This window comes from Zea mays, chromosome 5 (assembly GCF_902167145.1).
Source record: "Zea mays cultivar B73 chromosome 5, Zm-B73-REFERENCE-NAM-5.0, whole genome shotgun sequence".
Lineage (NCBI taxonomy): Eukaryota > Viridiplantae > Streptophyta > Magnoliopsida > Poales > Poaceae > Zea > Zea mays.
The window spans coordinates 86,494,609-86,517,001 of NC_050100.1; the positions used below are offsets into that span (position 1 = coordinate 86,494,609).

Here is a 22,393-nt window from a genome sequence, read left to right on the forward strand (position 1 = left end):
CATCACATCAAAATCATTACTGAATCTTGGAGTCTCGAACCAATTATCTTCAAAAATTGGCTTGAGCCTCGGGGGCCTATGGGTGATAGATATCCCCAGGTCATCACGGCTTGGTTACGGTTCGTGAGCCATCCAAAACACACAGCGCTGCTGGCAAGCGGGCCCACGAGTTAGTCGGTCGAGCACAATCAAGAGCAGGAATAGGAGGTCATTGTGGTTGGCACAAAGCAATCCGGGCTAGTTTTAGCCCATGCAGAAGACACGACATGCACCGTGGACTCCCTGATCCCGTGTGCATCAGAGCAAGACTCGGCGACTAGCACGGATGGGTATCAAGATGGAGATCACGAATGACTCGTCGTTAGTAGAATATAGGCTGGAAGACACACCCCTATAAATTCTTTTGTAACACATCTCTAGGATAGGCAATCTACACCATTTTCAACCTCTAGATACATTGTAATCGAAAACCCAGAGCAATACACATCCACCGCCGCACAGGACGTAGGGTGTTACACGCTTCAGCGGCCCAAACCTGTATAACTAGCTGTGTTCTGTCGTGCTGTGCACGAACCATCAAGTTACTATCGACATGGTCGCCCTCTCTAAAAGCATTGTGTGGTACGTCTCATAGTGCGTCGTCGGTACCTAACGCCGACAAGAACCGCTTTATTTTTTCTAGTTTTCCTGAGCTCCTAACCTGTCAGGAAACGTCGTAGAGCTCTAAGTTTATTCTGCCATCTCACTAGGGAAGTGCTCCCCCTATTTTCCTTATTTCACACCTTCGCTACCATTTCATGGAAATCTTCTTTGTATAACCACGAAAGCTCAAATCGGAACCTTTGGTTATTTCCTCTAAAGGAGGCATTTTCATCTTAAAAGCTCAAATCTGAATTTTGTAATGGTAAGTTTTATCTTAAAATCTACTGCTATGGTATTGTCTCCGTACTGATAACATTAACTAATTCTATAAGAAAACATACTTTATGATCGAGTTGCGCTGCCCCCATAGCCCATATACATTCATTAAAACCCATTGAAAGTTGTCACTCCTATTTTTAAGTGCATTTTAAGATAAAACTTACCTCAAAGGTTTATAAATTGACCACTAGAAGTATACCTCGACCTCTAGATGCGCACTATTATCAATAAAACTCTCTACTCCCACAAAAAGGTACTTAAATTAGCTTCCGAGTACCCCTTTTATGTGAGTTTCAAGAAGAGCAATAAATTCTAAATCCTGGTTATTAGATGTATCAAATAAAAACCTCGGTTGCCAAAATACCTCTATTATTCCATAAAATTTCTTTTATCTATTAGTCTATTAGAGTTTTTTTTTGGAGTTGTTTGTTTTCACTATAGAGTTAAAGTGAATACTAGAGTATGTAAACCAGTCCTAAGGGCCCCTTCGGTTTCGAGGATATCAAGAACATTCTTGGACAAAGGTCAAAGGCCTAACGCGGAGTCCAATTGGCGGGATTCTTCACCGCCGACAATATTTTGACGTTAAATAATCTGGACGGGGGCGAGCCATCTCCTCTCTCCCCCACCCTCTGCAATCTGGAGCTCAATTTCTGGATCTCGAATCGTCTCCTCCGCTCCTCTCCACTCTCGAGCTCGACTTCTCTGAGCCGCTAGCTACCCAGCGCCAACATGATGTCACCGTCGGTCAGCCCTGTCGCGCGCAACGTCGGCGTCTCTCCGCCGCCGGATGGCAACTCCGCCGTCGGCCCTTTTGAGGGGAGCTCGGTTCAGCAAGACCCCGACTCCAGGGGCCGTCGTGCAGATCAGCTTCCCAGATACTTTCTGGGCGACCAGCATGAAGGGAGCCCATATCAGGTTTTCCCCAATGACTCCGGCATCCGTCGTCCAGATCCAATGCAGCGGCGGCGTCCAAGGCATGCCGTGGGTGGGCCACGTGATGAGGACCGTCCTTGTGGGCCCATGTGGCTCCAAGTCACCGTGTTTTTATTCCTGACTGTCAACAGCGGCATGGCGATGTACCTGTCGTGGGGAGACGCTGGGGACATCTCGTTCGTTGTTTCCACATATATAAACTTGCTCGGCCTCTCCTTCCTAATAATGAACATAGGCTATGTAGAATCCATCTCTCTTGAACATAGGCTAGACGATACACACAAATCCTAACATTATAGTGGCACAAAAAATTAGAAGGATACAAAAAATATGGACATTTTTTGTTGACCGTTCTTGAGAAGTACTCTCCGCTCCCCCATTGCAGTTGTTGTTGCCTATGTAGAATCCATCTCTCTTGGAAACATGAAGTTACAAGTTATAGCATGTTATCAATATGAAATACTTAAATCGCTGGCCATACCTTGTCGAAAAAGCAATATCTCTTCCCTTCTTTCAACCAGCAAGCTACATGAACATGAAAAATTGAATGACAGCAGTATAGCACAATATACAACATAGAAAAGACAACACATTGGTGAAAATTAAAGAGTATCAACCAGCCAAACACATCAAAGTAAATACTAGCAGTCTAGTGCAAGTCCACAACCACAACATATTAATACTAGTGCACAACAATATGCTAGTCTCAGACACACAACACACGGCACAAACGGAGTGCATAATAGTCACATAGTGCATATTAATACTAGGTATATGTAGTCAAGCACATCATAAGCGCACATCGGACAACACACAAAAGCATGAGCTCACAAGCTCTGCAAGATGATAAAATGATCACTCAAAGTCACCAAATGTGTCGAGAATGTTAGCGGCTTCCTCCCCTCCCCCCCCCCCCCCCCCCCCCCCAATTGTTGGCTTCATCTGGGCTGTCGTCACGGTCAATGGGTCTTGATCTTCTTCATTTGTAGAACCGAAGTCATCCTCGTCCACTGTTTGTGTAGAACTCCTTGCATGCTTGCTATTCATATGAGCTCTCCTTGGAAAATTGCGGCCTAGTAGTGCTTTAGCTGCACCCATAGCTTCATCAACAAGCTCCCATGTTAGATCTGACCCATGAACACCTTGAGAGGGCACATGCAATGAGTCTGCCCACTCATTGTCCCAATCAAACTCTGAAATGACCAAAGGGTCAATGTTTCCCCCCTTTTCTCACGTCTAAATGAAATCTGCTCTTCATCTTCTGATTATATGACACAGACACAATATAATTCAGTCTCTTGTGGAGCAGCCTATTTCTTTTCTTATGAATCTACAAGATAGACAACATGAACATAGGTCATACCTTGCTGAAATTAAGAAAAACAGATTGAGACTTGATAGGAAAGGGAACTCACAAATCCGAATGTGTTCCATTTTCTTTCATAACTAGATGATGAAGCACAAAGACTAACAACACGCCTAGCAAACCTTTGTAATTCAATAGCACGTCCACCATAAGAACCCCAGCGATCGACTAGTATCACAACAAAAGCATATTATTAGGAGCCATATAAAATATACACTTGCTGAAACTGAATTATTGAATCTGAAATTTAACTGTAGAACTGAAATATGGCATGAGCCATGGACACTTGGGCTGACCGAATCAAGATTTTGTATGGGTATTTTATTTGATAAGGCAGTGCCTCTAAAAAGTTCATAGTCCCTTGCTTGAGCATCAATCTTGTTTCTAGTTTCATCATCTTCCACCATTTTTGCAAGCACATTAAGGAACCAGCCCCATTAATTGTCCAACAGCAGAATCATCATCTTCTTTAATGAGAGAGTGCGATTTTCCTGAGTTCAAGTACAACACAGCACCATACAAAGGATGGTCCATTTGCTTCAGCCATTGTCTCTCAACAATGTCCATGATCCTCTTAAGCAAAGATTTCTTGCTTTGGATATCAAAGGCCTTATTGATGGTCTCCTTTGCATGACTCATTAGTGCTTGAAATTTTGGCATTGCTGGCCTCTCATCACCATCGACTACCCTAAGCATGATAAGATGTGGAGCTCAAGCTCATAGGCAATCTTCAATTGAATTCCAGAATTGGGTTGATAGGACAATGTCATGGACATCCGCTCTGGCTTTGGTTCTTGCCAACTTGTTTCCAACCCATACTTCACTAACAATTAAAGCCTTCAAAGCATCCTTGTGCTTGTACGGACTCTTGAAAGTAAGGAATGATGTTGCAAACCAAGTGGCTGCAGCCCTCACAAGATCTCTACCACCTGTTTTCTCCCTCATTGTATTAAGAATTCTGCCATGCCTATATATGAATGTTCAGTTGTCACACGCTTGGCACGTGCAATAGGCTTCTTAAAGTCCTTTAAGTTTCCTATATCTTCCAACATAAGGTCTAAGCAATGTGCTGCACATGGACTCCAAAATAGTGTTGGAACCCTCTCCATTAGAAGCCTAATTGCTGCCTTGTAGTTGGCACCGTTATTGGTGATAACTTGAACAACGTTGTCCTTTCCAATCTCTTCAATTCTTTTTTCTAATAAATCTGCAAGTATTTCATCATTGTGCACTTCATCGGATGCATCAACATACTCCAAGAAATATGTCCCTTCAGGGCTGTTCACTAGGAAATTGATCAAATGGTGTCCCCTCCTATCGGCACACCCATCTGACATGAGTGTATAGCCAAAATGTTTCCATGCTCGCTCATGGTCCTTTCTCACATTGCTCGTCATCTTTACAACAGCCTCTAGCAATGGCTCCCCAAGCTGATATGATGTAGGTGGAATGTATCCTAGACATACTGTGCAGTGGCCTCAAGTGCAATCTCAATCTGTCTTGATGTTGCTACATTAAAAGGTATGCCAGCCTCATAAAACCATAAGGCACACTGCATATCTACATAGTGCTTCTCCTCCTTGGTCTTGCAGCTGGCCTCAATTGTATTTTTGAGCCTTCCCCGAGTGTCTTTGCTCAACCACTTCTTCAGGAGTTCTTCTAAGCAACTAGACAATAGACTTCCCATTGCTAGCTGCCTTAGGCTTGGGCTTGAATTGCATTGCTGATTGTCTTCTTTTGGCTGCAGTCCCTGATTTTGGACAATAGACTTCCCATTGCTAGCTGCCTTAGGCTTGGGACTCTGCCACAGCTGCATTGCTCTTGTTCCTGTCCTGTGTTATCTCCTCCACCACATCAACGTTGTTCCCCTCCTGTGGTACCACCTCCAGCACATCCACATCACCATCATCATCTTCAAAGCTCAAGGGTCTTCTCCTCTTGTGCATTTCCAAGTATGCTCTCATTTCCTTCCTGATTGCAGTAGTTGTTTTGGCACACATTTTTGCATCTTCATATCCACCAGCAAGGTCTTGCTTCAGTCTTATGATCCTACAAAGAGTGCAGGTCACAACATCAAGTCTGTCCAGTACCCATATTTCCAACCAGGATCGTCTGTCCAGTACCCATATTTCCAACCAGGATCACGTGTGTTCTTTGCCTTCCTTGCTGGATCAGTCTTCGGATCACAATAGTCATTAACAGAAGCTGGACTACTTGCCATCGCCAGTGCACTGCTGGCTGCTGCACAAGTAGGCAAATACCAAAGCTTAGTTTATTCAAAAAAGCTAGACCCTACAGACCACAATAGGAGTAAATTGCTAACTGCAGCATTGAATCAGGCATTCGGGCTTTTAGTTTAATCAAAGGCTTATAATATAGGCTGTAGCAGTATACAAATTGCTAATTGCCTATTTTTAAAAAGATTTTCTTCTCTTTTTCAATGATGAAATACTTCATGAATGAATTCTAAATGTGCCATGTGATGGAGAATACAAGGAGTGCCATTAGTGTTTAATTGCCTTTCTTTAGATAATGAAGTGTTTAGTTACCAAGGACTTCCTCTCCTTTAATATAATGATACGCAGCCCTCAAGCGTATTCGAGAAAAAAAAAGTTACCAAGGACTTTAAAGCCATCTTGGAAACATCAATTAAGAGCACAGCACCCCCTCTATCTTCTTCTGAAGAGTGTACCTGGTCTCCTAAATCTCTTCCGCGTTATCCAATTTCATCTATTTATATGCTTATCGACACTTGGTTTTTTTCCTTAGTCTTGTGACCTATTATTGCTACTAGCCACAACAATGATCGATTAACCGACTGGTTGGGTCAAGTTCGCACAATGATTTTCCTCAAATAAAAACTAGGCGCGGTTGCTACTTCACGTTTAGGGGTTGTTTGATCCCAGGACTGAAATTCACTCCTAGGCCATCGATACAGGTAGACTAACGAGTAAACTAATTCTTAGCCCACACCCCAATTAATAGGTAGTTCACTAATAGCAAAATAGAGCTAAAATGGACTAATAACTACTAGCCCGTTTATCCAAACAGCGCTGGACTAAAATTTAGTCACCAGCAGTTATTTCCTACCAACCACTAAACTGACAACTAGTCCTATACGATCCAGAATATGCTCTTTGATTAGGGCATTTTGGGTAGCAAATTTTCATAATTTCTATCGTCTTGGTTTGTTCCTGAACTTCTCATAATGCTGCTATTGTTTGTTGTTTTGTGTATCTGTATATTTGAGTGGCAATCTAGGTTTCCACCATGCAATCCATAACTCAGTTGAAATATATGCCATTGATAGTTAATGTTCGTGCAACTAGTGAAACGGTAATGTCATTAGTGTTTAGGGATTGTTTTAATTTGGCCTTACACATACTTAATTTTTTAAAACAGAGAAGTCCTGAAAGGATTATCGAATGGCCAGGACCGATGCGTGAATGACACTCTTTTGTGTGAAGATTATTTGCTTGTTTGAAGACGTTTTGGCATGTAAATGAAAGGCGTATCTTCAATCCTTTTATCTGTTTTAAGTCGGATTGCATGTAGTAACATCATAAAATAAAATTAATATCTTTTAGCGCCTTAGTTGGGTGGTTATATATAAAAATCTGACAATGAGCCTCTTATTTTTCCTGAACAACCCTGAGCTCCTGAGTCCTGACATAGGGTAAACCTAGCTTACTGTTTCATGTCTCCTTTAAGGCAACTTATACCCATCTTATCTGGATAGTTAATTAATTATATGGCTTCCTGAAGGTGATTAGTAGTAATCAGCTCATGCAATGCATAGTAACTCCTGTTTGTTGCTTACAGATCTGGGGGACACCTGACCCAAGAAGAGCTGGATGTGTAAATCGCAGAGTACGGCTGGATGTGCAAATGTCATGGCTGTTTGGATTTCTTCTGACAGCTCGACAAAACCGCACATCATGCAAAGAGTCAGGAAAACAAAAAAAATAAAAAAACAGGAAAACAAAAAAAATTAAAAAACCAGGAAACAAAAAAACCACAGGAAAAAACCCAGGAAACCTGAAGGCACAATATTGCCCTGTAACCACCCACGAGAAGATGTAAGAGATGTATTCATATGCTTGACTGCAAATTCGCTTGCGGAGATTCCTGCTGGCAGTGTTGCTGGAAGTGCTTCCTTGCGGAGACAATCTCAGATTCTCTACAGATATCCATCACTGAAAGTAAGTATGACGGTTTTTCTCATCAGTCATCACACTTTCCCTCCCCACCACCTATACTTGTGATTTTAGTGCTACCAGAATTACTGATGTGTTCATAGATACTTCACAGTATTGCAAGTCCGGTGTGATCAGTCATCACACTTTCCCTCCCCACACCTATACAAATTGCTAATTACCTATTTTGTAGAAAGATTTTCTTCTCTTTTTCAATGATGAAACACTTCCTGACTTCTAAATGTGCCTTGTGATGGTGAATACAGGGAGTGTCATTAGTGTTTAATTGCCTTTCTTTAGATAATGAAGTGTTTAGTTACCAAGGACTTTGAAGCCTTCTTGGAAACATCAATTAAGAGCATGGTTTTTAAAGCGGTAAGGCGGTCCAAGGCGTTGGACCACCGCCTGGACGCCTAGGCGAGGTAGGCGGGCAAGGCGCCTAGGCGTTAGACCACCGCCTGGACGCCTAGGCGACGCCTTAAGAACAGAGATTAAGAGCACAGCTCCCCCTCTATCTTCTTGTGAAGAGTGTACCTGGTCTCCTAAATCTCTTCCGCATTATCCAATTTCATCTATTTATATGCTTATCAACACTTAGTTTTTTAACTTAGTCTTGTGACCTATTATTGCTACTAGCTAGTTCACTATTAGCAAAACAGAGCTAAAATGGACTAATAACTACTAGCCCGTTTATACAAAGTACAAACAGTGCTGGACTAAAATTTAGTCACCTGCAGTTATTTCCTACCAACCACTAAACTGACAAATAGTCCCATACGATTCAAAATATGCTCTTTAATTAGGGCACTTTGGGTAGCAAATTGCTCACGAAATTAAGTTCTTTTGCCAATTTTCATAATTTCTATCGTCTTGGTTTGTTCCTGAACTTCTCATAATGCTGCTATTGTTTGTTGTTTTGTTTATCTGTATATTTAAGTAGCAATCTAGGTTTCCACCACGTCATCTATAACTCAGTTGAAATATATACCATTGATGGTTAATGTTCGTGCAACTAGTGAAACGGTAATGTCATTAGTGTTTAGGGATTGTTTCAATTTGGCCTTACACATACTTAGTTTTTTAAAACAGAGAAGTCCTGAAAGGATTATCGAATGGCCAGGACCGATGCCTGAATGACACTCTTTTGTGTGAAGATTATTTGCTTGTTTCAAGACGTTTTGGCATGTAAATGAAAGGCGTATCAACAATCCTTTTATCTGTTTTAAGTCGGATTGCATGTAGTAACATCATAAAATAAAATTAATATCTTTTAGCGTCTTAGTTGGGTGGTTATATATAGGAATATGACAATGGGCCTCTTATTTTTCCTGAACAACCCTGAGCTCCTGAGTCCTGACATAGGGTAAACCTAGCTTACTGTTTCATGTCTCCTTTAAGGCAACTTATACCCATCTTATCTTGTTAGTTAATTAATTACAAGGCTTCTGCAGGTGATTGGTAGTAATCAGCTCATGCAATGCATAGTAACTCCTGTTTGTTGCTTACAGATCTGGGGGGCACCTGACCGAAGAAGAGCTGGATGTGTAGATCACAGAGTACGGCTGGATGTGCAAATGCCATGGCTGTTTGGATTTCTTCTGACAGCTCGACAAAACCTTACATCATGCAAAGAGTCAGGAAAACAAAAAAACCAGGAAAACAAAAAAATAAAAAATCAGGAAAACAACAAAAAAAAATAAAAAACCAGGAAAACAAAAAAATTAAAACCCCAGGAAAACAAAAAAATAAAAAACCAGGAAAACAAAAAAAATAAAAAACTAGAAATACAAAAAAAAATAAAAAACAAGGAAAACAAAAAAAAATAAAAAATTCAAGAAAACAACAAAAAAATAAAAACCAGGAAAACAAAAAAAATAAAAAAACAGGAAAACAAAAAAAAACAGGAAACAAAAAAAACTAGAAATACAAAAAAGCCAGGAAAACAAAAAAAATAGAAAATTTCAAGAAAACAACAAAAAATTAAAAACCAGGAAAACAAAAAAATTCAAAACCCAGGAAAACAAAAAAATAAAAAAACAGGAAAACAAAAAAAATTCAAAACCCAGGAAAACAAAAAAATAAAAAAACAGGAAAACAAAAAAATAAAAAAACAGGAAATACAAAAAAATAAAAAAACCAGGAAAACAAAAAAACAAGAAAACAACAAAAAATTAAAAAACAGGAAAACAAAAAAAATAAAAACCCAGGAAAACAAAAAAAATAAAAACTCAGGAAAACAAAAAAACTAGGAATGCAAAAAAGTAAAAAACCAGGAAAACAAAAAAAAAGGTAAAAACCCCAAACCTGAAGGAACAATATTGCCCTGTAACCACCCACGCGAAGATGTAAGAGATGCATTCATATGCTTGACTGCAAATTCGCTTGCGCAGTTTCCTGCTGGCAGTGTTGTTGGAAGTGCTTCCTTATGGAGACAATCTCAGATTCTCTACAGATATCCATCACTGAAAGTAAGTATAATGGTTTTGCTCATCAGTCATCACACTTTCCCTCCCCACCACATATACTTGTGATTTTAGTGCTACCAGAATTACTGATGTGTTCATAGATACTTCACAGTATTGCGAGTCCAGTGTGATCAGTCATCACACTTTCCATCCTCACCACCTATACAAATTGCTAATTGCCTATTTTTTTAAAAAAAGTTTCTTCTCTTTTTCAATGATAAAAATACTTCCTGACTTCTAAATGTGCCATGTAATGGTGAATACAGGGAGTGCCATTAGTGTTTAATTTCCTTTCTTTAGATAATGAAGTGTTTAGTTACCAAGCACTTTGAAGCCTTCTTGGAAACATCAATTAAAGTAGTGTTTGGTTGAGGAGCCAAGTAGAATGGAGCCGTTCCATCCCTGATTCTAGGAACGGAGCCGCTCTGTTCTGTGTTTGGTAATCTGGAACGGAGCGGCTCTGTTTTTTTTTTGGTTGCAGAGTGAACGGAACGGAGCGGCTCCGTTCGATTCATTTTTTGGAGCGGAATGGTTCCGGATCTGAGGAGAATATTCCCTAATTGGAGCCATCCTGTTCTAATTACTTTGTAACCAAACAACAACAAAACTGTGACGAAACGGTTCCGTTCTACTTGGCTCTTCAACCAAACACTACCTAAGAGCACAGCACCCCCTCTATCTTCTTGTGAAGAGTGTACCTGGTCTCCTAAATCTCTTCCGCATTATCCAATTTCATCTATTTATATGCTTATCAACACTTAGTTTTTTTATTTAGTCTTGTGACCTATTATTGCTACTAGCTAGAGCAATGATCGATTAACCTACTGGTTGGGTCAAGTTTGCACAATTTTTTTTCTCAAAAAAAAAACTAGGTGCGGTTGCTACTTCATGTTTAGGGGTTGTTTGATCCCAGGACTGAAATCCACTCCTAGGCCATCGAAACAGGTAGACAAACGAGTAAACTAATTTTAGCCCACACCCCAATTAATAGCTAGTTCACTAATAGCAAAATAGAGCTAAAAATGGACTAATAACTACTAGCCCGTTTATACAAACAGCGCTGGACTAAAATTTAGTCACCTGCAGTTATTTCCTACCAACCACTAAACTGACAACTAGTCCCATACGATCCAAAATATGCTCTTTAATTAGGGCACTTTGGGTAGCAAATTGCTCACGAAATTAAGTTCTTCTGCCAATTTTCACACTTTCCATCCTCACCACCTATACAAATTGCTAATTGCCTATTTTTCTAAAAGATTTTCTTCTCTTTTTCAATGATGAAATACTTCCTGACTTCTAAATGTGCCATGTGATGGTGAATACAGGGAGTGCCATTAGTGTTTAATTGCCTTTCTTTAGATAATGAAGTGTTTAGTTACCAAGCACTTTGAATTGTCTTAGTTGGGTGGTTATATATAGAAATCTGACAATGGGCCTCTTATTTTTCCTGAACAACCCTGATCTCCCTAGTCCTGACATAGGGTAAACCTAGCTTACTGTTTCATGTCTCATTTAAGGCAACTTATACCCATCTTATCTTGTTAGTTAATTAATTATATGGCTTCCTGCAGGTGATTAGTAGTAATCAGCTCATGCAATGCATAGTAACTCCTGTTTGTTGATTACAGATCTGGTGGATACCTGACCGAAGAAGAGCTGGATGTGTAGATCACAGAGTACGGCTGGATGTGCAAATGTCATGGCTGTTTGGATTTCTTCTGACAGTTTGACAAAACTGCACATCATGCAAAGAGTCAGGAAAACAAAAAAAATAAAAAAACCAGGAAAACAAAAAAACAGGGAAAAACCCAGGAAACCTGAAGGCACAATATTGACATGTAACCACCCACGAGAAGATGTAAGAGATGCATTCAGATGCTTGACTGCAAATTCGCTAGCGGAGCTTCCTGCTGGCAGTGGTGTTGGAAGTGCTTCCTTGCGGAGACAATCTCAGATTCTCTACAGATATCCATCACTGAAAGTAAGTATGATGGTTTTGCTCACCAGTCATCACACTTTCCCTCACCACCACCTATACTTGTGATTTTAGTGCTACCAGAATTACTGATGTGTTCATAGATACTTCACAGTATTGCAAGTCCGGTGTGATCAGTCATCAAACTTTCCCTCCCCACCACCTATACAAATTGCTAATTTCCTATTTTTTAAAAAGATTTTCTTGTCTTTTTCAATGATGAAATACTTCCTGACTTCTAAATGTGCCTTGTGATGGTGAGTACAGGGAGTGCCATAGTGTTTAATTGCCTTTCTCTAGATAATAAGTTTTTAGTTACCAAGGACTTTGAAGCCTTCTTGGAAACATCAATTAAGTGCACAGCACCCCCTCTATCCTCTTGTAAAGAGTGTACCTGGTCTCCTAAATCTCTTCCGCGTTATCCAATTTCATCTATTTATATGCTTATCAACACTTAGTTTTTTTCCTTAGTCTCGTGACCTATTATTGCTACTAGCTAGAGCAATGATCAATTAACCTACTGGTTGGGTCAAGTTGGCACACTCTTTTTCCTCAAACAAAAAAAAGGTGCCGTTGCTACTTCATGTCTAGGGGTTGTTTGATCCCAGGACTGAAATTCACTCCTAGGCCATCGAAACAGGTAGGGTAACGAGTAAACTAATTCTTAGCCCACACCCCAATTAATAGCTAGTTCACTAATGGCAAAATAGAGCTAAAAATGGACTAATAAGTAATAACTACTAGCCTGTTTATCCAAACAGCTCTGGACTAAAATTTAGTCACCTGCAGTTATTTCCTACCAACCACTAAACTGACAACTAGTCCTATACGATAAAAAATATGCTCTTTGATTAGGGCATTTTAGATAGCGAATTGCTCACCAAATTAAGTTCTTTTGCCAATTTTCATAATATCTATCGTCTTGGTTTGTTCCTGAACTTCTCATAATGCTGCTACTGTTTATTGTTTTGTGTATCTGTATATTTGAGTGGCAATCTAGGTTTCAACCATGTCATCTATAACTCAGTTGAAATATATGCCATTGATGGTTAATGATCGTGCAACTAGTGAAACGGTAATGTCATTAGTGTTTAGGGATTGTTTTAATTTGGCCTTACACATACTTAATATTTTAGAACAGAGAAGTCCTGAAAGGATTATCGAATGGCCAGGACTGATGCCTGAATGACACTCTTTTGTGTGAAGATTATTTGCTTGTTTGAAGACGTTTTGGCATGTAAATGAAAGGCGTATATCAATCCTTGTATCTGTTTTAAGTCGGATTGCATGTAGTAACATCATAAAATAAAATTAGTATCTTTTAGCGTCTTAGTTGGGTGGTTATATATAAAAATCTGACAATGGGTCTCTTATTTTTCCTGAACAACCTAAAGCTCCCGAGTCCTGACATAGGGTAAACCTAGCTTACTGTTTCATGTCTCCTTTAAGGCAACTTATACCCATCTTATCTTGTTAGTTAATTAATTATATGGCTTCCTGCAGGTGATTGGTAGTAATCAACTCATACAATGCATAGTAACTCCTGTTTGTTGCTTACAGATCTGGTGGACACCTGACCTGTAGATCACAGAGTACGGCTGGATGTGCAAATGTCATGGCTGTTTGGATTTCTTCTGACAGCTCGACAAAACCTTACATCATGCAAAGAGTCAGGAAAATAAAAAATAATAAAAAACCAGGAAAAAAATAAGAGGCCCATTGTCAGATTTCAGTTGGCACCCTTTCGGTTGAAACCGAAGGGCCAAAGTAGTGTGTTGTTGGGTTTGTTTTTGTTTCTTCTTTTTTTCTCCTACTACTAGTTCCTGCTAGAGTCTTGTACTACCACTCATGTTGAGCAGCCCCATTCAGCTTTTGTTGTATCTCATGTTCTTTTAGCAATCTGGGTTAGAGAGAGCCAATATCTGGACAGCTATGTTGTGTCGAAGTTGGATGTGACTCTGCAGATAGTTGTTGTTTCAAGAATATTTGAGCGATTATTGATTTTTGTGGCCTAATGCATATAGCTAACCACAACAAATTGATGCGGCGGAAACAAATTTGCGTAATTGGAAAACAAACAGATCGTTAGGTGTTATGGATCCTGCTGCGGTGCGCAGGATGGGGAGGCGTACACCACGAAGGGTGGGCTAGCAGGGTGGATTGAGTGGAGTGCAGGGAATAGGGCACACAGCGTGGCGGCTGAAGAACACGATCACCAGGGGGCATGAGGTTCGCCACCGTGATCAAGGAGCCGCCCACGCAGGTGCAACTTCTTTTGATCAAACCCTATCACAATCTAAGGCACCCTTATAGCTCTGGGGCCTAACAACTCAGAAGATTATTAAGGGGATAAGCCCCAGGGAGGATAAGCCTCCTTAAGCTTCTCTAACAACCAGCTGCCATCTAGCAAATGGCTGGCCTAATGACCCTGGCGCCTAGCATATTGTCAGCCCACAAAGGAGTCTATAACACTTCCCCCCTCCTCGACAAAAAACTTGTCCGCGAGCGCGAAAGTTGGATGTTGCTGTTTGAATTCTTCCACCTGTTCCCATGAAGTATCTGCTTCTAAACGCCCGATCCATTTGACCAACACTTCCCAGACTCGTCTGTTGAGTTTGGCCCTCAGAACCTTATCTGGAGCTGGAACAACACGCCCATGTAGAAGAGGTGGCAGTGGAACCAACTGGGATGGAGCAGGTCCTTCAAATTTCTTCAGGAGAAATAGCACATCATGAGTTCTTGCATTTGGTGGTAACTGAAGCTTGTTTGAAACAACCCCTATCCTCTGAATGACTTGATATGGACAAAGAATTTGGGCCCCAATTTGGATGGCGCAGCTGAGGTGACGCCCACAACAGTCCTTTTTTGCAATCTTAGCCATACCCAATCACCAATGTTGAATTCCACCTCTCGGCATCGTTTATCCTGATAACTCTTCATAGTTACTTGAGCTTGCACTAGTCGATCCTTGATTTCAGCAAGAAATCACCCCTGTCCTGCAACTGGGCGTCAATCGCAGCCACCTTTGAGTCCCCTGCTTGATAGGAGACCATCGGAGGAGGGTCCTGTCCATAGACAACCTTGAATGGAGAACATTTCAGTGTCGATTGATATGATGAATTATAGAAAAATTCTGCCCATGGTAACTATTTCAGCCATGATTTAGGACGGTCCCAGCTAGACAATGAAGATACATGGTGATTATTTTGTTAACAACTTCTGACTGACCATCAGATTGTGGGTGGAATGTCAAGCTCATCTGTAACTTAACTCCAGCCATGGTAAACAGTTCAGTTCAGAAATGGCAAGTGAAAACCGTGTCCCGGTCACTGACTATCGAGCATGGCAAACCATGAAGTTTGACAATTTCATCAAAGAAGGCCTTTGCAACTGATGCAGCTGAATATGGATGCCCCAAAGCAATAAAATGCCCATACTTAGAGAACCGATCAACCATTGTTAGAACTATTGACTTGCCACCAACCTTTGGAAACCCTTCAATAAAGTCCATTGATATATCAGCCCACACCATAGAGGGAATTGACAAGGGTTGAAGTAGGCCGACTGGGTGAAGATGCTGAGTCTTGTGTTGTTAGCAAACTGCACAGCTGCACACAAACTCCCTGACACGTTGGAGAGCTTTAGAATTGTAAAATGATGTGCGCCACATGTGAGCTGTCTTCTGCACGCCTTCATGACCAGACTCATGTGCTTGGGCAAGAAGTACATGCCACAAAGTGGATGCATCTGGGATGAACACCTTGCCTTTGAACCGTAGTAAGCCATCCGCCATTGTCTAGTCAGGACTTGCTTTTCCATCTGCTAACTGAGCGCGGATTGCAGCCACTTGAGGGTCCGAGTCAGCCTCCGTTTGCAAAGTAGAGAATAGATCAAAGGAAGGGGAAGAAAGGGTATACACAGTTCCTGTATCTTCCACTCGGCGAGACAAGGCATCTGTTGCGCCATTCAACTTGTCGAGCATGTATTCCACTGTTATATCATACCCAAACAGTTTGCTGACCCAAGTATGATGAGGGATTGTGGACAGCCGCTGATTGAGCAAGAATTTTAAGCTATAGTGGTCAGTGCAGACTGTAAAGGGTCATCCCCAAACATATGACCGCCGGTGTCGAACTGCCTTTACCAATCCAATCAACTCCCGCTCATATGCTGGCAATTTTTGGTGATGAAGGGACACCGGCCTGATGAAGAAGGCTATGGCACCATCGCCTTGGTGCATGACTGCTCCAAATCCGGAGGCGGAGGCATCACAGTCAATGAAAAACCTTTTGTTGAAATCCGGTAACTAGAGACGTCAGCAAGGCTTGTTTGAGTTGACAAAAAGCATCAGTTGTTTACTCTGTCCAGTGGAATGCATCTCTTTTCAGAAGGGTTGTAAGAGGAGCTGCCACTGACCCATAACCTGCTATAAACTTGCGGTAATACCCTGTGAGTCCCAGGAAACTGCGGAGTGCTCGAATGGTCCTAGGTATGGGCCATGATTCAACTGCATCCACCTTGGAACGGTCCATGGCGACCCCCTGCACAAAGACAATGTGTCCAAGGTAAGTGACTGCAGATTTACCAAATGAGCACTTGGACTTCTTAAGAACAAGGTCATTATCCCGCAGTAATTAGAACACTTGCTTCACATGTTGTAAGTGCTCTGTCCATGACGAGCTATATATCAGAATGTCATCAAAGAATACCAGGGTGAACTTCCGGATGAACGGCTTCAGTATATCATTCATCAGAGCTTGGAATGTGGATGGTGCATTAGTCGGGCCAAATGGCATTACTAGGAATTCAAAGTGACCACAATGTGTACGGAAAGTTGTCTTGTGGATGTTATCCGGGTGCATCCTAACTTGATGATAACCACTACGGAGATCCAGCTTTGTGAAGAAACTCGCACCTCGAAGTTCATCAAGTAGCTCGTCCACCACTGGAATTGGAAATTTGTCCTTGATTGTTTTTGCATTCAGTTCACGGTAATCAATGCAAAACCTCCATGTGTTATCTGCCTTCTTGACCAATAGTACGGGTACGAGAATGCTGATGTGCACTCTCGAATGATGCCTTGTGCCAACATCTGATCGCACTGACGCTTGATCTCGTCTTTAAGCAGCTGAGGGTATCGATAGGGTCGTACAGCTACTGGTTCTGTACCAGCCAGCAGCTGTATGTGAAGGTCTTGGTGACACGATGGTGGCAGTCCCTGAGGATCCCGAAATAAATCAGAGAAAGAGGACAACAGTTCTTCCAGACATTTCTTGTTCTTGTCCATAGATGCAAATCCCAACACTGAGTCCCCAACTCCTGTCAAGCGGACCAACCTTCCCTTCCTCCAAATGTCATTGTGTGTGTCAAAGTTGCAGACCACCGGTCCTAGAGATCGCAGCCACTGAACCCCTAGTACGGGATCGAACCCATCAAGAGGTAAGGAATAGCATGTCGTGGTGAATTTTTCCTTACCGATGGTGAGCAGGTGAGTGTTGTTGTGACTTGACCCTTACTTGAGATGCGTTTTCCATTGGCAACTTTTACCGAGAGACCTGGCTGGGACAACACTTGCAATCCAAGACGCGTCACTGCAGCCTCACTAAGGCCTCAAGCAGGCGCCGCAGACCTGGCTGGGACAACACTTGCTCCCTCTACGACCTCAAGCAGGCGCCGCGGGCCTGGTACAGCCGCTTCGCCTCCTACTTAGCCTCCATTGGCTTCATCGAGGCCAAGTCGGATACGTCACTCTTCATCTACCGACGAGGCGAGGACACCGTCTACCTCCTACTCTACGTCGACGATATTGTGCTCACGGCATCCACCACCGATCTCCTACAGCGCACGATCATCGCCCTCCAGCGGGAGTTTGCGATGAAGGACCTGGGGCCCCTCCACCACTTCCTCGGCCTTACCGCCGAACGCCGGCCCTAGGGTCTTTTCCTTCACCAGCACAAGTACGCCATTGACATCCTGGAACGGGCTGGCATGTCCAACTGCAAGCCCTGCTCCATGCATGTAGACAATCAGGCGAAGCTCTCTGAGGACGAAGGGCCCCTGATCGCCGACGCGACGTCTTACCGGAGCCTGACCGGCGTGCTCCAGTACCTCACCTTCTCCCCACCCGACATCACCTACGCCGTCCAGCAGGTGTGCCTGCATATGCACACCCCGTGGGAGCCCCATCTCATCGCTCTCAAGCGGATCCTGCGCTACCTCTCTGGCTCCCTCGACTACGGCCTCCTAATCCAACCATCCCCGACATCGGAGCTCGTGGTCTACACCGACACTGACTGGGCTGGCTACCCAGACATGCGCTGGTCCACTTCTGGTTATGTCGTGTTCCTGGGTGCCAACCTCGTCTCCTGGGCCGCCAAGCCATAGTCTGTTGTCTCCCGCTCCAACGCAGAGGCTGAGTAACGCGTTGTGGCCAACGGCGTGGCGGAGGCCTCCTGGATGCGTCAGCTACTCCACGAGCTCCACAACCCCCTTCATCGCGCCACCCTCGTCAACTGCGACAACGTCAACACCGTCTACCTCTCCACCAATCCCGTGTAGCATCAACGCATGAAGCATGTGGAGATCGGCCTGCACTTTGTCCGCGAGCGTGTCGCTGCAGGTGACGTCCGAGTTCTCAGTGTCCCCACCGCGCTGCAGTTCGTCGACATCTTCACGAAGGAGTTACCGTCGAGTGTATTTTTAGACTTTCAATCCAGTCTCACCCCTCTGTAATGGGCCTGGCCCAGTTAACTCAAGCCTTTGTAATGGGCCTGGCCCAGTTAACTCAAGCCTATTAATACAACACTCAACCCTAATCCAGGGTTTCCCACAAGCACGCCGCCTAGATCGCGCTCTAGGGCATAGAACCACTCTGCAGCCACATCTTCCAATTGAAGTGATGCTTGCCAGACCCTCTCGTCCTGATGAACTCCCATGCCACGGAAATATGTATCACATTTGTTCAGCCATGGCAAGAGATCAGAATCACCATCATAATGAGGAAAAGAGAAATTGGGCCGGCGTGGTCCTCTGTCGTCGTGGCGATCATGGTGTCCGCCGAGAATGCCCCGGCGACCACTTCCATGTCCGTCGTCACTGCCACCAGAGGCAGTGTGCCCCGCGCCAACATGGCTCTCGAGTACAGGACCCGTAGGCAGGGTCGTCGAGGGCGAAGGTTGTACCCGCAGCGAGCCCGTCTGGGTGGAGGGGTCCTGCTCTAGGAGAGTGATGCACTGCACATGAGTGTCCAATCGATGATTCATGGTGGCGAGTTGCCCCAGAATGCGATCAAGCTTCTTAGAGTCCGTCATCTTCCCAGTCTCGCCGTCGCCGCCAGACATTGATGTCGATGCGGCGATTGAATCTGATACCAAATTGTTATGGATCATGTTGCGGTGTGCAGGACGGGGAGGCGTACACCACGAAGGGGGGGGCTAGCAGGGTGGATTGAGTGGACGAGCGCAGGGAATAGGGCACACAACGTGGCGGCTGAAGAATACGATCACCAGGGGGCGTGAGGTTCGCCACCATGATCAAGTAGCCGCCCACGCAGGTGCAACTTCTTTTGATCAAACCCTATTACAATCTAAGGCACCCTTATAGCTCTGGGGCCTAACAACTCAGGAGATTATTAAGGGGATAAGCCCCATGGAGGATAAGCCTCCTTAAACTTCTCTAACAACCAGCTGCCATCTAACAAATGGCTGGCCTAATGACCCTGGCGCCTGACATATTGCCGGCCCACAAAGGAGTCTATAACATTAGGTGAAGAAATAATGCTCACCGCATTAGCAACGGTTAGCCAATGGAAGCACCTCGGGAGGGAATCCTCTGTTGATGACGTTGTATCGTGATTCCAGTAGGTTATGCTCTGGAATTCAGCTTGGGATGTAAAATTGTTGACTTCAGCATTTGAATTATGTCCGTGCCTCTTCTCCAATACAAAACCTACAGAGAATGTTAAAAGCATCATAAACATGGTCAAACTGCAGTACTTCTGTCGAATTCACAGTTTCTACTGAAGATATAAAATGACAGATTGTTAGTTGTTACCACTCAGAACTTGTGGAAAGGGAGGAACATGAGGAGGGTTGTGATAGCCTGATAGGTTTGTCGAGCCAATGTTAAAGCTAGCTATTTTAATAAAGATTAAACACAAAATGTGTTTGAACCTTGACTTGTGGTTTCTATTGTGTTTTAACTCTAGCCTACCCTAACTTACTTGGGACTAAAAGACTGGTACTGCTGTTGTTGTTGTTGTTGTTGTATCACTCAAAGAGGATAGTTCAGAGGCGTAGAGCGACATTATTTATGGTCGAAACCTGTCTTCGGTTGGAGGGGGTTTGTTAGCCTTCGGCCCTAATGACCGATGTGTTTGGCACCAAGGGTGCATTCTGTATATAAAAATCTCTCTTTTCTTAATTGAATGGCAGAGCTCCTTTTATTAAAAAAACAGACTGTTACCTCTGGTCACCACCTATCATCTCCACACATCTAGATGTACATGCAAACTTAGCATCCCAAGACAATTTAACATTTGTACTAAGTAGGCCGATGGCCATATTTCAGGTAAAAGAAGGAATACACCGTCATTCAATGATCACTTCTGCAGCCAAACTCAAAACTGAAACTTCAGGATTTGTGCACGACTTCCTTACTTCATAGTGTTTATACTTTTTCAGCATGCATATGAATCATCAATTAATTCTTACTATAATTTTAAGGTACCTTTTTTTAGGACGGCTACAATATCAATCAGCATGATTGGATGTTGTGTCCGTGGGAGCCATGCCGGTACGAGCCTGGGTGACCAGCGAAGCCTCTCCCCCAAATCTCTGCGCGTGCAGACCGAGATGTAAGAAAATAACTAGGCTGCGCCCGTGCATGCAGGCTGTGCTCGGCCCACCAATCACATACACGCACATGGTCAATGCACGTGGTGGTTTTGGACGCGATCAGGTGGGCATCCAATCACGACGAATGTTTCCACATAGAGTTTCGGTTTTTATCAGCGCCACACACAATTCATCCGGTCACCTTAAAGGCGTGCATGCAATTTGGAGAGAATGTCGGATTTTGGCGCATCTAGTTGCGGTTACACTGATTCTATACAGCTTCACTATCATTCAGGCCAATCAACGTACATTGCTACGAATCGCTGAAGAAAAAGGAGAAAAAACACGCTTCCAACTCCAAAGGTCCCAAACTGATGATAAATTCAGAAATCTTGTAGGCTTGAAGAAGGCAGAAGGAAGAAAGTGATGTCACCTCGGTAGCCATCCGGACCTGTGGCCCTAGGCTTGAAGTAGTCGGATACGGGGGCGCCGCCGTTCTGCCTGATGCCGCAGGGCAGGAGGTGCGCCCCACCGAGGTCGGCTGCGACTAGGGAGAGGTCGATGGTAGCAGTGACGCCGGCGGCGGGTGCCGGAGGGGTCGCCGGCTCCATGTTGGGCTCACGTTCGTGGAATTTCCGCACTCAACGAGCGACCACAGGAAGAAAAACGGAAAGGAAATTATGAGAGACAGGCCATCGACCTGCTGTTTCTAGCCCAGTCAGCCCACAACTTAAAGCCCTGTTTGGATTGGATCGGCTGTGATTAATGGCTAACCTGTTAATGGCTAGCGTTAATTGTGACTTGTGAGAGCTAAGGCTAAAGGCCCATTTGGATCCATAATGCTAAAGTTTAGGTGACGTTTGGTTTATATATTGGTAACGTAATGGATAACCGATAATGTTAAATCATGTTTTTTTAAATCCAATCGTAATCGATATCATACTACAAATAGATACAGCCCTATTCAAATTTGTTACCACCGGTATTCGAGGGTGAATCGTTACCATTACCATTTACGTTACATTTCACGAACCAAACGACACCTTAGCACTACATCTTTAGCTAAACATTAGCACTTAAAGATCCAAATAAGAGTGCAAAAAGGTCCTAAAGTTGAAGTGCTAGACTTTAGTAACAAATAGCAGTTTAGCTTCTAAAAGTGTGCTGAATTTAAAACTCTTCTAAAGTTTAGCACATGGAATCATATTCTATTGTATTGTTTCTAGTTCACTCATATGTCCGTGTCCAGCTGCTCACTCATATTTTTTTATAAAGGAAGCTTTATAGATAAGGTTATCAAGAACGTTACATCAAGCAGATACAAAGTCTTGGTACAAGCTTCTGGACTCTGTCTAACGCACATGGCCAAACTAAAGAAAAGGATAAAGAATGATCAAAAACACAACGACTTCCCTAATCTAGCGGCAATCAATCCGAAGACTAGAACGCCATCCATGCGCCCGGGAGAAAACAACCATGGTCGTTTGCACCAAGAGTCACGATCCCGCCGCAACCAACGGCCGCACCTCCTCGCGCTAAAGAATAGCCCAACTTGTTAGCCTCTGAGGCGCCAAATGGATAACCTGCAAAGGAGAGCAAAATGTTTTTTCTCAAAAACTAAATCATTTCTACAAATCCAGTGTAACACCTCAGGTGTTACTTAGGGTGTTCACCCAAGACTACACTAATAAACCCAT

At 43.2% G+C, this 22,393-nt stretch overlaps 1 protein-coding gene and 2 long non-coding RNA genes across 8 annotated transcripts; 2 read left to right on the forward strand and 1 right to left on the reverse strand.

Annotated features, from left to right (window-relative positions):
* The first annotated feature begins 1,470 nt into the window (after window positions 1-1,470).
* LOC109939936 (uncharacterized) lies at window positions 1,471-9,070 on the forward strand. Of its 2 annotated transcripts, XR_004849493.1 has the most exons (3): window positions 1,471-1,839; window positions 7,046-7,425; window positions 8,928-9,070. It is a non-coding gene; the product is annotated as an uncharacterized lncRNA (long non-coding RNA). The 2 variants fall into 2 exon arrangements; XR_002262318.3 differs by lacking the exon at window positions 1,471-1,839 and having other exon boundaries at window positions 5,466-7,425.
* LOC103626668 (uncharacterized) lies at window positions 2,434-21,398 on the reverse strand. 5 transcript variants are annotated; one of them, XR_004849490.1, is made up of 4 exons: window positions 21,130-21,398; window positions 19,646-19,809; window positions 3,273-5,464; window positions 2,434-3,187 (listed from the first exon to the last, which is right to left on the reverse strand). XR_004849490.1 is itself a non-coding variant. In XM_023300179.1 (4 exons), the coding sequence occupies exons 1-4, from the start codon at window positions 21,305-21,307 to the stop codon at window positions 3,148-3,150; spliced, it is 501 nt and encodes a 166-aa protein (XP_023155947.1). In that variant the 5' UTR covers window positions 21,308-21,398; the 3' UTR covers window positions 2,788-3,147. The 5 variants fall into 5 exon arrangements, 2 of the variants coding, with proteins under 2 accessions (XP_023155947.1, XP_020394024.1); XR_004849491.1 differs by lacking the exons at window positions 19,646-19,809; window positions 21,130-21,398 and adding exons at window positions 8,941-9,035; window positions 9,724-9,835; XM_023300179.1 differs by having other exon boundaries at window positions 2,788-3,187; window positions 3,273-3,391.
* LOC103626669 (uncharacterized) lies at window positions 9,436-13,877 on the forward strand. The gene is made up of 3 exons (XR_002262319.2): window positions 9,436-9,887; window positions 11,516-11,868; window positions 13,423-13,877. It is a non-coding gene; the product is annotated as an uncharacterized lncRNA (long non-coding RNA).
* Window positions 21,399-22,393: the final 995 nt, after the last annotated feature.